This window comes from Saccostrea echinata, unplaced genomic scaffold, assembly GCF_033153115.1.
Source record: "Saccostrea echinata isolate AGI-Se365-2 ecotype Australia unplaced genomic scaffold, CSIRO_AGI_Sech_v1 ptg000010l, whole genome shotgun sequence".
In the NCBI taxonomy this organism is placed as follows: Eukaryota; Metazoa; Mollusca; class Bivalvia; order Ostreida; family Ostreidae; genus Saccostrea; species Saccostrea echinata.
The window spans coordinates 1,551,681-1,566,583 of record NW_026889759.1 but is presented as its reverse complement, the minus strand read 5'-3'; the positions used below and the strand labels follow the sequence as shown (position 1 = coordinate 1,566,583).

The 14,903-nt window shown below is 32.2% G+C and overlaps 1 protein-coding gene across 1 annotated transcript; it reads right to left on the bottom strand.

Moving 5' to 3' along the window:
• Nucleotides 1–1,496: 1,496 nt before the first annotated feature.
• On the bottom strand, nt 1,497–14,710 carry LOC133184479 (uncharacterized). The gene is made up of 5 exons (XM_061319567.1): nt 14,697–14,710; nt 12,413–12,493; nt 3,576–3,962; nt 2,636–2,935; nt 1,497–2,409 (listed from the first exon to the last, which is right to left on the bottom strand). Exons 1-5 carry the CDS (start codon nt 14,708–14,710, stop codon nt 1,497–1,499), a joined length of 1,695 nt encoding a protein of 564 aa, XP_061175551.1.
• Between the last annotated feature and the right edge of the window lie 193 nt (nt 14,711–14,903).

Genomic DNA, 14,903 nt, shown 5'->3' with positions numbered 1-14,903 from the left:
CGTTTACAGTATATACATGTATATAAACTTTTCAATACTTAACAGATTTCTCCTTTGTTCCAGCCAAAGTGCTTGGGTGAGGGATGTGGCCCATGGGCCTCTTGTTTTACAAATGAAATTTAATCACCATCTATGGGATAGGTATGCATAATATTTAGCCTTTGTAAAAGATTTTAATATTAAAATAAGTGAAATTTTGTGGAATGCCAAATATAACCTCATAATTTCTACCCCTAAGTTAAAAGACTACAATCCATTCTGAAAGTGAATCAACAGCTCCTCAAAAGTGTAACCTTATAGATCCAGAAGCAGTTTTGAAAAGTAGCTACAATTCCATTCAATTTTAAACACTTATGAAATTTATTTTTTGGACTTAGTGAAAATCACATCATATAAAAATATATAAACATGTATTGAGTTTATCTATTTCATTTTCAACATAGGATACCTGCTTTGCAATACTTCCTAGGACAAAAATCTTAAAAGACAATGAAGTGTTATGGAACAAAAATAAATGTTGTTTACTTACACTGAAGGAAAAATGCAAATAATGTATTGAATTGCTTTATCTTTGTTTTATCTAATGTTTACAATGATGATCATTGAAGTGGTAAAAATTTCCTTTTGAAAGGAACGTCTTGAGCTTTCTTTTGAATGTTGGTTGTTACATAATGACATATCAATTTCTTTAGAAAGAGAAAGCGGTTTATGTTTTTTATTTGTTTTAACTCAAATGAACATTAATAATTTATGAAATAAATAACAAGATGTAGGTACTGAAACGCTGTCACGTGTGTATCTTCTTCTTCTTTGAAACTCTCCTATACACAAATATACGTAAACTATATAAGCAATAACAAGAGATGACATATTGTAGGGGCAAGTGGACGGGCAAACACCAGGTCTGTACTGGGAGACAGCCCTCAAATGTCGTAAATTTTCTCACATGCTTTATTCAACTGTAAAAACACATATTTTCGTGGGGTCAAATTTTTGTGGTTTGAAGAAAAACTATGGGTTCGTGGGGATTTGATTTCATGGATGAAGAATTGTGGAGTAGTTATGTATATGACATTTTACATTTCGTGGTGGACATGAATTTGTGAGTCTCTTTAAAGCTTGCAAACAACTTTGTTTCCCTCATTTCTCTGATATTAGACTACGTAACTCTACAATTTTCTCTATTTCCCTAATATTACCACTATCTAACTCTATCATTTTCTTTGATTCCCTGATATTACTATTATTTATCTCTACCCTTTTCTCTGATTCCCTAATATAACCACTATAATAACACTACCCTTTTCTCTGATTCCCTGAAATTACCACTATTTAACTCTACCCTTTTCTCTGATTCCCTGAAATTACCACTATTTAACTCTACCCTTTTGTCTGATTCCCTGATATTACCACTATTTAACTCTACCCTTTTGTCTGATTCCCTGATATTACCACTATTTAACACTATCCTTTTCTCTGATTCCCTAATATAACCACTATAATAACACTACCCTTTTCTCTGATTCCCTGAAATTACCACTATTTAACTCTACCCTTTTCTCTGATTCCCTGAAATTACCACTATTTAACTCTTCCATTTTGTCTGATTCCCTGATATTACCACTATTTAACTCTACCCTTTTGTCTGATTCCCTGATATTACCACTATTTAACTCTGCCCTTTTGTCTGATTCCCTGATATTACCACTATTTAACACTATCCTTTTGTCTGATTCCCTGATATTACCACTATTTAGCACTACCCTTTTCTCTGATTCCCTGATATTACCACTATTCAACACTACCCTTTTGTCTGATTCCCTGATATTACCACTATTTAACTCTACCCTTTTGTCTGATTCCCTGATATTACCACTATTTAACTCTGCCCTTTTGTCTGATTCCCTGATATTACCACTATTTAACACTATCCTTTTCTCTGATTCCCTGATATTACCACTATTTAACACTACCCTTTTCTCTGATTCCCTGATATTACCACTATTTAACACTATCCTTTTGTCTGATTCCCTGATATTACCACTATTTAACACTATCCTTTTCTCTGATTCCCTGATATTACCACTATTTAACACTACCCTTTTCTCTGATTCCCTGAAATTACCACTATTTAACTCTTCCATTTTGTCTGATTCCCTTATATTACCACTATTTAACTCTACCCTTTTGTCTGACTCCCTGATATTACCACTATTTAACTCTACCCTTTTGTCTGATTCCCTGATATTACCACTATTTAACTCTGCCCTTTTGTCTGATTCCCTTATATTACCACTATTTAACACTATCCTTTTGTCTGATTCCCTGATATTACCACTATTTAGCACTACCCTTTTCTCTGATTCCCTGATATTACCACTATTCAACACTACCCTTTTGTCTGATTCCCTGAAATTACCACTATTTAACTCTACCCTTTTGTCTGATTACCACTATTTAACTCTACCCTTTTGTCTGACTCCCTGATATTACCACTATTTAACTCTACACTTTTCTCTGATTCCCTGTTATTACCACTATTTAACACTATCCTTTTCTCTGATTCCCTGATATTACCACTATTCAACACTATCCTTTTCTCTGATTCCCTGATATTATCACTATTCAACACTACCCTTTTGTCTGATTACCACTATTTAACTCTACCCTTTTGTCTGATTCCCTGATATTACCACTATTTAACTCTGCCCTTTTCTCTGATTCCCTGATATTACCACTATTTAACACTACCCTTTTGTCTGATTCCCTGATATTACCACTATTTAACACTATCCTTTTGTCTGATTCCCTGATATTACCACTATTTAACACTATCCTTTCCTCTGATTCCCTGATATTACCACTATTTAACACTATCCTTTTGTCTGATTCCCTGATATTACCACTATTTAACTCTACCCTTTTCTCTGACTCCCTGTTATTACCACTATTCAACACTACCCTTTTCTTCAATTCACTGGTATACCAGTATCACTATCTTACTCTTTGAATTCTTGATATTACCACCTCCTTCTTGTAGCCTTTACTGTTCTGCGTCTTACTCCCTAATATTACCAGTATCTTCTTTTCTAAATTCCTGATAATAATATACATGTACCCTCCTCTCTGATATAACCACTTCCCTCCCAACTCCCTGATATTTTCAATATCTTCCTTTCTGAATCCTGGATATTTCCATTACCCTCCTTTCTGATTCCTTAGTATTTCAACTACTTTTCTCTGATACTTTGATACATTATTACCACTACCCTTCTCTCTGATTCAATATTGCCACTACTTTTCTTTCTGATATTATCACTACCCTCTTCTTTGATTCCCTGAAATAACCACTACCCTCCTCTTTCATTCTCTGATATAACCACTACCCTTTTCTCTGATTCCCTGATATAACTATTACCCTTTTCTCTGATTCCCTGATATATCACTGCCCTCCTCTTTGATTCCCTGATATATCCACTACCCTCCTCTTTGATTCCCTGATATAACCACTCCCTTTTCTCTGATTCCCTGATATAACTATTACCCTTTTCTCTGATTCCCCGATATATCACTACCCTCCTCTTTGATTCCCTGATATATCACTACTCTCCTCTTTGATTCCCTGATATAACCACTCCCTTTTCTCTGATTCCCTGATACATAACTGCCCTCCTCTTTGATTCCCTGGTATATCACTACCCTCCTCTTTGATTCCCTGATATAACCACTCCCTTTTTTCTGATTCCCTGATATATAACTGCCCTCCTCTTTGATTCCCTGATATATCACTACCCTCCTCTTTGATTCCCTGATATAACCACTCCCTTTTCTCTGATTCCCTGATATATAACTGCCCTCCTCTTTGATTTCCTGATATATCACTACCCTCCTCTTTGATTCCCTGATATATCACTACCTCCTCTCTGATTCCCTGATATATCACGGCCCTCCTCTTTGATTCCCTGATATATCACTACCCTCCTCTTTGATTCCCTGATATAACCACTACCCTTTTCTCTGATACCCTGATATAACCACTACCCTTTTTTCTGATACCTTCATATTACCACTACCTGATGTTACCATGATTCCCTGATTTTTTCACTACCTAACTCCCTGATCTCCTAAAACATTTTTTTAGGAAGCTCAAGCCAGATAGTTCCTATACATGTACAGAACATGGTTTTGTGTTAGGTTGTTCAACCCATGTACTTTATTTGGTAAAGCACCTGTCTACTGTCAAGTAGCTGAAGCCAGATTGTGCAGGTGGTTGAACACCTATTTGCCTCTAGTTTTCAGAGAGCTCTAGCAACATACAAGTTGTTTGATTCATAAAGTGCATGATAACAGTGTCAGTAGCTCAAGCCAGATATTTCAGTTGGTAGAACACCTGTATTAAATAAAGCATTTAGTTAGCTAAAATCAGATATTTCAGTTGATACAGTATCTGCCTGTTTTTCTGGTAGCCTAAGCCAATTACAGTTGTTCGGAATGTGAGATACATGTAGTTAAGTACTTTATGAATTCTGGTTTAGATCTGCTGAAATATTTTTCCTTTTTGTGTTTTTTATGCAGTGTCATTATTGTAAAAACTTCTGACCTGAACCTCATCAGTTATTTTACTTGCAGAACCTTTTTTCATTTTAGCAATTAAGATTCATAATGACATTTTGGGAACTATGCTATAAATCTAGAAGACTTTGCCTCCAATCTGTCATTTTCCCAAGAGAAATCAAAGTCAGCAGAAAATATCATACTGGTAAACTCATGTAGAATGACATCCCCTGAATATCTTTATGATGGCCTTGCTTTTCTACTTAGCTTGCCTTCAATTATTAACAAAGGAAGAATACACTTTGTTGCATAAATAGCATAAAACTTTAATTCTCAAGTTGCAAAGCACTGCCATTTGAAATTGATCTTTTCTTCAGTGAAAGAGCTTGTATTCATTGATTCTACTTCTTGGGCTACTATTAAGACAAATGAATGGTCACCTGAGAAACTTGGAGCAGAATTTTACTTATCTTGACAAAAGCCTAAAAAGTTACCATGGGTACAAGGGATATACATTATTCAAAATAATAATATTAAATTTATCACAGTTTTGGTAAAACATTCTTATCAGCTCAAGACTTTTGCAATTTGCAACCTTCAAATCTGCAATACCAAAGATATGGAATTTGATTCCATATTTTCCCCATTTTGAATTATGAATTTGCTGAATTGGATGTGTATTTTCTTACTTCATTAAATTTTAGTACTGTGTGAAAATATTATTGGCAGTTCATTGTAAGCATGGAATCAGAACATGTTTGCTATAAATATGTTTCACTGTGATACAATATACTTCAATTTAATATACTGGTATATAATACATCCTTAGTGATTATTTTGTAGTACATGCCCAGTTGAATATATTTTTAAAGGTTACAGATTACACTTCTATCAATATGTTTTGAAATAAAAGTAAAGAAATATAAAAATATTATGGTGATGAATCAATGACACCTATTTTTGTATTAAAGTTCTTGTCTACAGTTTATCTGCCCTGGCTCCAACCCAATGTAAGTAAAAAGTCTATAAAAAAAATTGCTGAATATCTACTTATCAGAGTGTTTTCATACTCATTTTAGCAGTGTATCTTATTTTAATGTATTATGTGACCATATATAAATTTATGTATCATTACTGTGGTGATTATATTTAAATATTATACTTTCATGTAAATTAGTTGAATCTGATTCGTCGAGAAACATTTGTTAAAAAACACTATTACCCGCTGAATAATGAAGCCACGCCCACCAGCGTAGCAACAGTTAACATTGCTTGACGACGGGTATTATTCCAAAAAATATTGACTGCGCAGAATTCATGCGCGCAAGGTTCACTCTAATATGTATTTGTATAAAACATTCAGTATAATATAATAAATACTGCATGTAGTTGAGTGTAACATTAAAAATTTTCACCCCTCGAAAACCATTGTCAACCTCGGCTGCGCCTCGGTTGACAGTGGTTTTCTTGGGGTGAAAATTTTCAATGTTACACTCAACTACATGCAGTATTTATATAATACACTGCTGATATTTAATATTTGAAGAATGTACCTGTCAGTACTTTGCAATAAAATTTATTATCTTTAAGTTTTACTATTGATATTAGGACTTTGCAATAATATCGATATTCCAGTATATTGCATGTTTTCTCAGTACTGATATACCAACAAAATGTGTTTGGATTTGCAATTTCTTGTGTAAAATATGAAATTTAAGATGTCAGAAACTTTTTAATTGTGCCAAATAGTAAGGTTGCTGTTGTATTGTTGCATTTTGTTGCAAAACTGTAGTGAAATCAACAAGAACTTTCTTGTTACAACGTATTTATAATAGTAATACATGTATACACTCTGTTTAAAAATGGAGCTTAAATAAAATAAGAAAAGGTCATTTTAACTGAAATTGAAAATACTGCAATACATATCGCAATACAGTTAAAAATTTTGCAGTATATCGCAATAGGAAATTTCCAGCAGCTACCCAGCCCTAATTAATATGAAATTAAATTAATATTTTATCAAACACAATTCTAAATTGTAGATTATATATTTGGGAATTAAACACATATTTTATTTTATTTCTTTATGTCTATAAAAAGATTATATGACCTTTTTCCCCTCCAAAAATGCCTACTAGAGGATAAAACAATTTCACAACAACAGCTTTTCAAGGTATGGCTCTACAATCTCACAAATTATGATCGCATTGATTTCCCCACAAAAAAGATAAAGTAGGCCTTAGTTATTTAATGGCTATTGAGCAGAAAGTGGAGAAATCACTTTATCAAAACTTATCTCAGACAGGAATACCAACAGAAGATTCTGTTATTTAAACACTGACAAATATATGTCTTTCTAATGAGATCAAACTCGGCTTGTCTGCAGATCAAAACAAAAAAAAAGCTATTGACTCAGTGAAGAAATAGGAATTTACACAATCTATGCCTACATTTTAACAAGTAACAAGTATGTATCACTGGCAGTTAAAAAGTAATTAAACATATATATATCCTACCTACAAAATAAACACAGTTTTTAAAAAATAAAATCCTAGCATTCTCTCTCTCTGTTGCTCTCTCTCTCTCTAACTTCAAATAACACTACTACAACTGCAATACTTCCACAAATTTTATATACATTAAAACTCAGCTATAGCAAAGTCTTGGGGACCTGCTAATTCACTCTGCTATTCTGTAATTTGTTATATCCATATAACAAATTTGTTAATAATGAAATCGCAAAATATATTTTTTTCTTCAAGAATGACTATCAAATGTATTTGGGTAAGTATCAAATACTTATTAAGTTACTTTGGAGTTAAAAATATTTGGATAAATTGAATTCTCACAAAAAATATCAGATCAATATTTTGAAGTTGAGATCTTTGAAAATTCAATATAAAAGATGTAAATTTTGCTTTCTTAAACCTCTAGGGGACATAGAATCAATTCGTTATATCTGTAAATTCGCTATATCTGAGTTCATTACATCTGTAAAATTTTAAAAGGAATTGTTAAGAATTTTGCAGGGGATTTAAAAAAAAATTCACTATATCCATAAAGCTGTGTTTTCATGTTCGTACTTAATGAGTTTTTACTGTACATGTACTGCTCAGCTAGATGAAATACATTTTAGACTAGTACAAAACAGCTAGCTAGACCTTAAAAAATGCTGAATGAAAAACCATCTATGAGCATCAAAATGTCAGTGATTCCAAAGTTCAGACAACATATGATACTAAGAAGGCATTAAGGAAGTAAAACCTAAATTTGCTGCATTGTACTTGCCTTGATTATCCAAGAACAAGAGTTAACAATATAAGGATGAATAATCTTTTTAAAAAATATAATTAGGTAATGAAATTTCTTAAACAAAGGAGCTTAATAATTTGTTCTAAAGAACCTAAAATTACACAAACATTCATCAAGATATGCCAAACTAACCCCCCCCCCCCCCCCCCAAATCCTCATGATGACCTATGCAATATCAGTCTTGCATCCATCCCTCCCTCTGTAATTTTGCCTGCCTTGAGAAGAATCTGAAAAAATATAATTCAATTTTTTGTGTTTAATGTACTGAGCTGACAAATCAAGTCTAATGGAGCTACATGTACAGTCTCCTCAGATACCTATATTTCTTATTTTCTGAAAGTGACTATTTACAGTTGAAATATTGTAAAATTGCCTTTCTGTTGCACTGGACTCAAATTTCTGACTGCTGTATAGGGGAAAAACTGATATAACATTCATTTGATGTGTGTGAATATAGAGGATATTCAATGTTTTGTAGTTGGACATTGAATTTATATATTGAGTGGGATAGGATTTTTTTAATATTTTCACAAGTGCAAATCTCCAGTGAAAATATTTTTTTTTTTTAAAATCCTGTCTCACAAATGAAATAAATTCCATATTCAATAACAAAGCATTGAATTTAATGGTATTTTTTGTTTGTTTTTGTTTTTTTTAAATACATTTTCTTGGATTTTTTTTCCCCCTTTGCCACTGTCTTTTCATAACATTTTGTCATAGACTGTGATGTCATAGTTGAGTGGTGTGAGATTCATAGCTAAGTGATTATGAGATTGAAAAGTGTAAATATGGATTTTCACAATTTAGAGAAACAAATTGGCAGTTCTAGTCTTATTTATCCTTGCTATCTTTATAACAGGCTAGGGAGTATTTTTTATAACAGTCCTCATGAAGGGAAGGAAAATCTTGAGTTTTGCTGCACTTCGATATTTTTTTTCACAGTGTGTAAGCCTTTGGCAATGAGCTACCCAAATAGCTATATTTGCTCCTCAATTTTTTTTTTTTTTTTTTTTTTTTTTTTTTTTTGAGAAGCAAGCAATTCTAGGTTCCTGGAGAGATAATGTCAAACAAAGCAAATCATGTAGTAAAATCCCAAAATTTAATTCAAATTACTGTCTGGTCACTCAAAATTCAGTTTTGAATTGATTGCTAGAGAATGGAACTCCAGTCATTGGATTCTCTTGATTATTGAAAATATACCCTAGTTAATAAAGGAGTATCTTGCAATGGCTGTGCTTTACTGTGGAGGCAGTATTATTGCTATAACTTTATTACTGTATAGGGGAAAAATAACACATATTTTAATATTTTTGTTATATTTATCCTCTCAATTGAGTCATAAATTCAAGCCTGGCAATATTTTTTTAAGAAGTCATTACATGCTTTTTGAAGACAAATCTATCTAAAATTTGTATGAATTCAAACACCCACAATTAGCCACCAAAGGAAAAGTAATTGAAATTATATACACCCAGGAATTAAAACCTCTTTACACTGTTGCATATAACTGCATTAAATACAGATTTTTTCTGCTATAGCTCATCTTTGACTTGTACCATTTTATATATTTCATTGAAATATTCCTTCACAGTTTTAAATGACTTTTATATTTTGACTTTTGAGTGGATATTTTGCTATCCTCTAGATAGGTTGAAAATTTATCAAAAAGATGGAATAGTGAGTTAGGTGATTTTCCATTGCAGATTTGATATATGCACTGACTAAAGTTAGGAGGCACTCGTATTCAGACTTTTGGGATGGCACTAAATGTAGCCTTATTTATCTCAATTTTCTCCTATTGCATACTTGTCTCTCCTTGGATGAAACTCGGCATTACCTAGGCCTATCACCAGATAATATAAAGGTAAATGTTAGGAACATTTTTAACTGCTGTCAAGTTTAAATCTCATAACCTCTTGCTGTACAAACAAAAGAAAATGTTCCCAGTTACTCTGTGAAACCTTGTCTAACCTTTAACACAAAGACTATTTAAAATCACAGCAAAGAATCGAAACTCAAAGAAAACAGAAAACTGGAAAGTCAACAGCAGAAGTAACAAGGAAACATAATATGTATAAAATTTCTCCTGAGAAAATAGATCACATGTAGATATACATCTACTATTTACAGAAAAGAAATTAATATGCTTTGCATTATTATATTAAAAGGCTTCTGCCCAGACAATATTTTTTTTCTATACAGTCACTGACCTCTGCATTTATCCATTTGGACAATTAAACATATCTAAGAGTCATAAATTCTAGGTAAAAACTTTTAACATATATAAATTCCTAATTCATCATTAAACCAGTTAAAAGAGTTTTATTTCTGATTATGAGAGAAACCAAGTCCAAGTGCATTTCATAAAATTACAAATTCTTATTTGATGTGTGCATCATATCTGATGTCCTGTTCAAAGTTCATGGTGAAGTTAAAAATCTAGTGAAGAGTTGGTAAAGTTTAACTTTTTTAATTCAATTAAGTGATTTGTAGAGGATTAGAAATTAATTTGCTTAATCCTGCTATAATAAGACAATGACTCCCCAAGTGTCTAACTCAAACACTGTCAAAAATATTTTCATTTAATTTCATAACATATTAAAAATTAAAAGAAAACTGATAACAAAGTTTTTGCATTGAGAAATATTTTTCTTCCAACAGCTTATAAGTGAGGCAAGGGAGATAACTCAATGAGTAGTACGATAAACCAACCAATGATAATGAGGATTTTGATGTGTGAATCACTTGAGCAGTTGATTACCTGTAATAGTCAATTATCACAACTATTTCTATCTATCTGACAAAAATGAAAAAAAAAAATCTCTACAAATTTACCAATATGCATAAAGCAAATATAAAAAAAAAAAATAACTAAAAATAGAATGTCTACCCAACATCCCCCCATCCAGCGTAAGATGCTGATATTACTGCTAGTGGGATACTTTCATCAGTTAAAATACCTATTGGTTAAGGCATCACTAACTACCTTACCTCACCTGGTCTTAGCCACCAACAGCAAATAATAACAGCCCCAGTTTACCTTACAGTGTGAACTGGGGATCAATAGAGTCACGCTTTTCAAATAGTCTTTAAGGAACATCGCTTGATATTAAAATCATTCGGTGCGATTTCTCTGGATCCCAGCCAAAAAGTGGGGACATTGTGTTTCAGGATCAGTATTGATTTTTGTTTAAAGTTTAATATTTAACTTATCACTTAAACACACTGCTACAAAGTCTATGTAATTGAAGTACATCTTGTGGCAATCAATACAAAAGAAAACTGTATATTAGCATTACACCCGGTAGCTTAATGTGCACTGTCCGCCAACTGATTTTTTTTTTTACCTGTAAGAACCTCAATTCAATAGAAACACCTGAGGCCGAAACCTCGGCTAGCATATTTACTTTTGTTTGCAACAAATTTATCGGGCCTGGGAGGTTGTCAAACAATGGTCGATCTTTGTCATATTATACTTGATAATGCCTCAACACATTGATGGAAACTTCAAACCCCTGATCATGTGTGCAAAAATGTTATCTCCCTCTAAGTCTGGTTAGGAATGATGTTATCTAATAATTCACTTTAAATAAATAGAATACAAAGGAAAACAATGAGAACAATCCATTGATAAATTCTTAATTAAACTAATTAAATGGAATTGAAAATATAGAAGAAATGTGACTTATCAGCTCATTGAAGAGATTTAATTTTCATATAATTTCTGGGATTAAAAAATGAACTTTGATCAGTGTACTTAAATCAGATTCAATAAGTCATTACAACAAATTGCAGGCTCTGGGTCCAACATTTCTAATACTCGATCAGTCTAATAATAGCTAATCCAATACTGCCTGTTAAACCAGCAAGAACTGTCCAATAATCAGTTCTAGTCTGATCATCAGTATTTTACTAATTATGGAATAAACACTTGAGATTCTTCTCTATATCATTCAATAAACTACAAATGGCAAGTAAATTGTATCATAAATTTTTACAGAATTCACCAAAATTCAAATTGATCACTGTATGACAATTAAGGAAATCAGAAGTATTATGGTGGTTTACAAACAAAAACTACTTGCTTCTACTTCTATTCAAATTACTTCTAGACTGGTTATTTCTTGGAGATTTAAATGGAAAGAATAGCTTGTTATTAGTTGTTTAAAGACCTAACAGATATGTTGACATTGATATTATCACTATTTTGCAACGATTTAATCATATTTCAAGAGAGATTGCTTTGAGTATGTTGTTACTAATTAAACAAACACATACAGACACAGTTATTTAAAGTTCAAGTTACATTGGTCCACAATGCTTACCTGAGTCTTATAAAATACAGAATATATATTGTGCCCCACATAGAAGCAGAGTTCTTGCATTTGAATTTAATGTCATTGGGATGACTACAAATTTGTCAATTTGAATCCCATTCCTCGAAACTTGTCTCTCAAAATTTTGTGTATGTATATATTTGCACATCTTCTTGTAAAACTTTGATTTCCTACCATTACTTGTAAAATATTTCCTTAATTCAGCTCACCTGGTATTTGGTTCAGCAGCATAAGGAATATCCATTCTCTCAAAGGGCTTGGTATATAGGACCTCTGGTGATTTCTGAGTCCTACAAAATTAATATTTTTACTTGAAAAGCAGGTAAACTAATTCTTATTTACATTTATCTTTTAAAAGATGAAATTCCATCAATACTCCAGTGATAATTTATCATAGACCCCCCCCCCCCTTTCTTTCTATGCATTTAAAATCAATCACTATCCCTACAAAATGATCTGCTGAGTCATCTCAGTTGATGGATTTCTGGTATTTAATATCTTAAAAACAAAAGTCTAAGATTATTATTCCTAAAACATTATTTTATATACTGAGTATTCACTTTCTATACTTATAATGGGTATCATTTAGGATCAAATATGGCAATTGTCATTTTGAAGCACTTTAAAAAAAATCTTCCAAATAAGAATAATTCCTTTTAAAAATTTGAGAAAATAGAAAATAATGAAGATAGCAAAATGTTTAAAAATACATGTACTTAAGGAAAAGTATAAATGACTAAAAAAAATCATTTAATGTTTCAATATACAGTTGAACTTCGGTATCTCGAACACAGATATCTCGAATACCATGGATACATCTAAGTGAATGGGAAATCCTAACCACATATTTTTTAAGTATTTTACCCTCGATATCTCGAACCCTTGGATATCTTGAAGTTTTCTCTCGGTCCCATCGAGTTCAAGATGAGGTTTGACTGTAATTTACTTACAAGAGTTAGTAATTACAGATTTATTCCTTTGTTGCAAACAAATAAAGATGACCACTGCAACTTAATTAAGGAACTTGTGCTTACATAAAATTATCCCCTGCACTATAAGAATAGATAGGTAATATGCATGTCATTCAGACATTCAGAAATAGGAGGATTAGGGGTTGATTTTGCATGAAATACTAGACACATGTTAATACATAAATGTTTCAGAGAAAAGAGTTCCATTGATCAAATGGATGCAACTATCAGTGAAGTGACAACTTTTACATAGTAACTATTAAAATTCCAGGGCTACAACAGAAGCTTAACAAAGTTCCTGTTGATACTGATTTGTGAAGCTAGCTGAATTGAAAATATTAAGTCAATTTTATTATTAAATCTGTCTTATAGAATTAAATAAATTTCAAAGGGACTCCTAGAATTTTCATCCAATAAAGCAATAGGAGAAATTTCAGGAGTTATCTCTCATTGTACATTCTTAATGTTTAAAACATGATTGTGACGTAAACCTTTTGTTTGCGTTGTCCATTCTATAGCTTAATGTTGAGCTAACTCCTCAAACAATCCATTAATTCACCTGTAAGTGTCCATTCTTTTTGAAAAACTGTCCATTCTTTTAAGAATGGACAGTTTTTTCAAAAAGAATGGACAGTTAAAACAAACAGAATGGAGAGTTACAGGTAAACTTTGGAATGTGTTCAAGAGGAAAACAAAAACAAATACATTAAATACTTTTTAATTTACATAACAAAAAGAACGCGGAGATTAAAGTTAATCCAGAACACAATGTCTGCACAGCATCCACTCGATTTTACTCTTTTATATCCATGAATGATGCACATTATTTCATACCCAAAACTTGATTTTCACAAAACTTGAATTCAAATGACACAAATTCACATTTGATTTAAATTTCGGAAAAATCATTCCCTCGAGGAGAATTCATTTTCAGATAGAAATACGTCTAATATTAAATCCTCCTACCAGAAAACAGTTTGCAACATGAACACTACACTTCCGCAGTTAATATTTCGGTAGAAAATAAATAAAAATGAAACATTTCCAGATTTCATTTGAAAAACATTTCAGGTAGAAGATTAGCTCCTGGCTAATCCAACTCAGAACATAATTTGCATCTCACCAGTACACTGCTGCAGTTAATATATCCTCAAAAATAGAATTCAATTAAAACATTTCCAGGTTTGATTTGAATTTGATCATCTGTATATGTCGTCGAAGTTCATTTTTGGGTCAAAATTTGGCTAATATTTCTTTTACTTTTCTGTTTCCAGATCCAAATATCTCTAATTTTGTGCATATTTTGGTTTATAAGATTTTGATTCTGTCATAAACTCTCTCCATCACAGAAAAACATGTATGCCTTTACAACGCAAACTGTAAACTGATTCTGAAGCATCACATACTTGTATAAGTACTAGTATCCCACAAAATCCACCTGTAACTGTCCATTCTTAAGACAAAGACCTTTTGTTATTTGCATCTGGAAAATTCAACAAATTGCTCTGCATCCCTAGCTTACCTGTGACTGTCCATTCCGTAAACAATGAACTTGTCCTTGTATGTGTGCTACCTGTCATTTTGTACATTTTTTATTTAATTTTCAGAACAAAGGAAATCATGTTTTAAGTAGGAGAAAGGCCTCAAACTGTCCATTCTGTGAGAGAAAGAACTAATCTCGGGCCTACGGCCCTTGATTAGTTCTTTCTCTCACAGAATGGACAGTTTG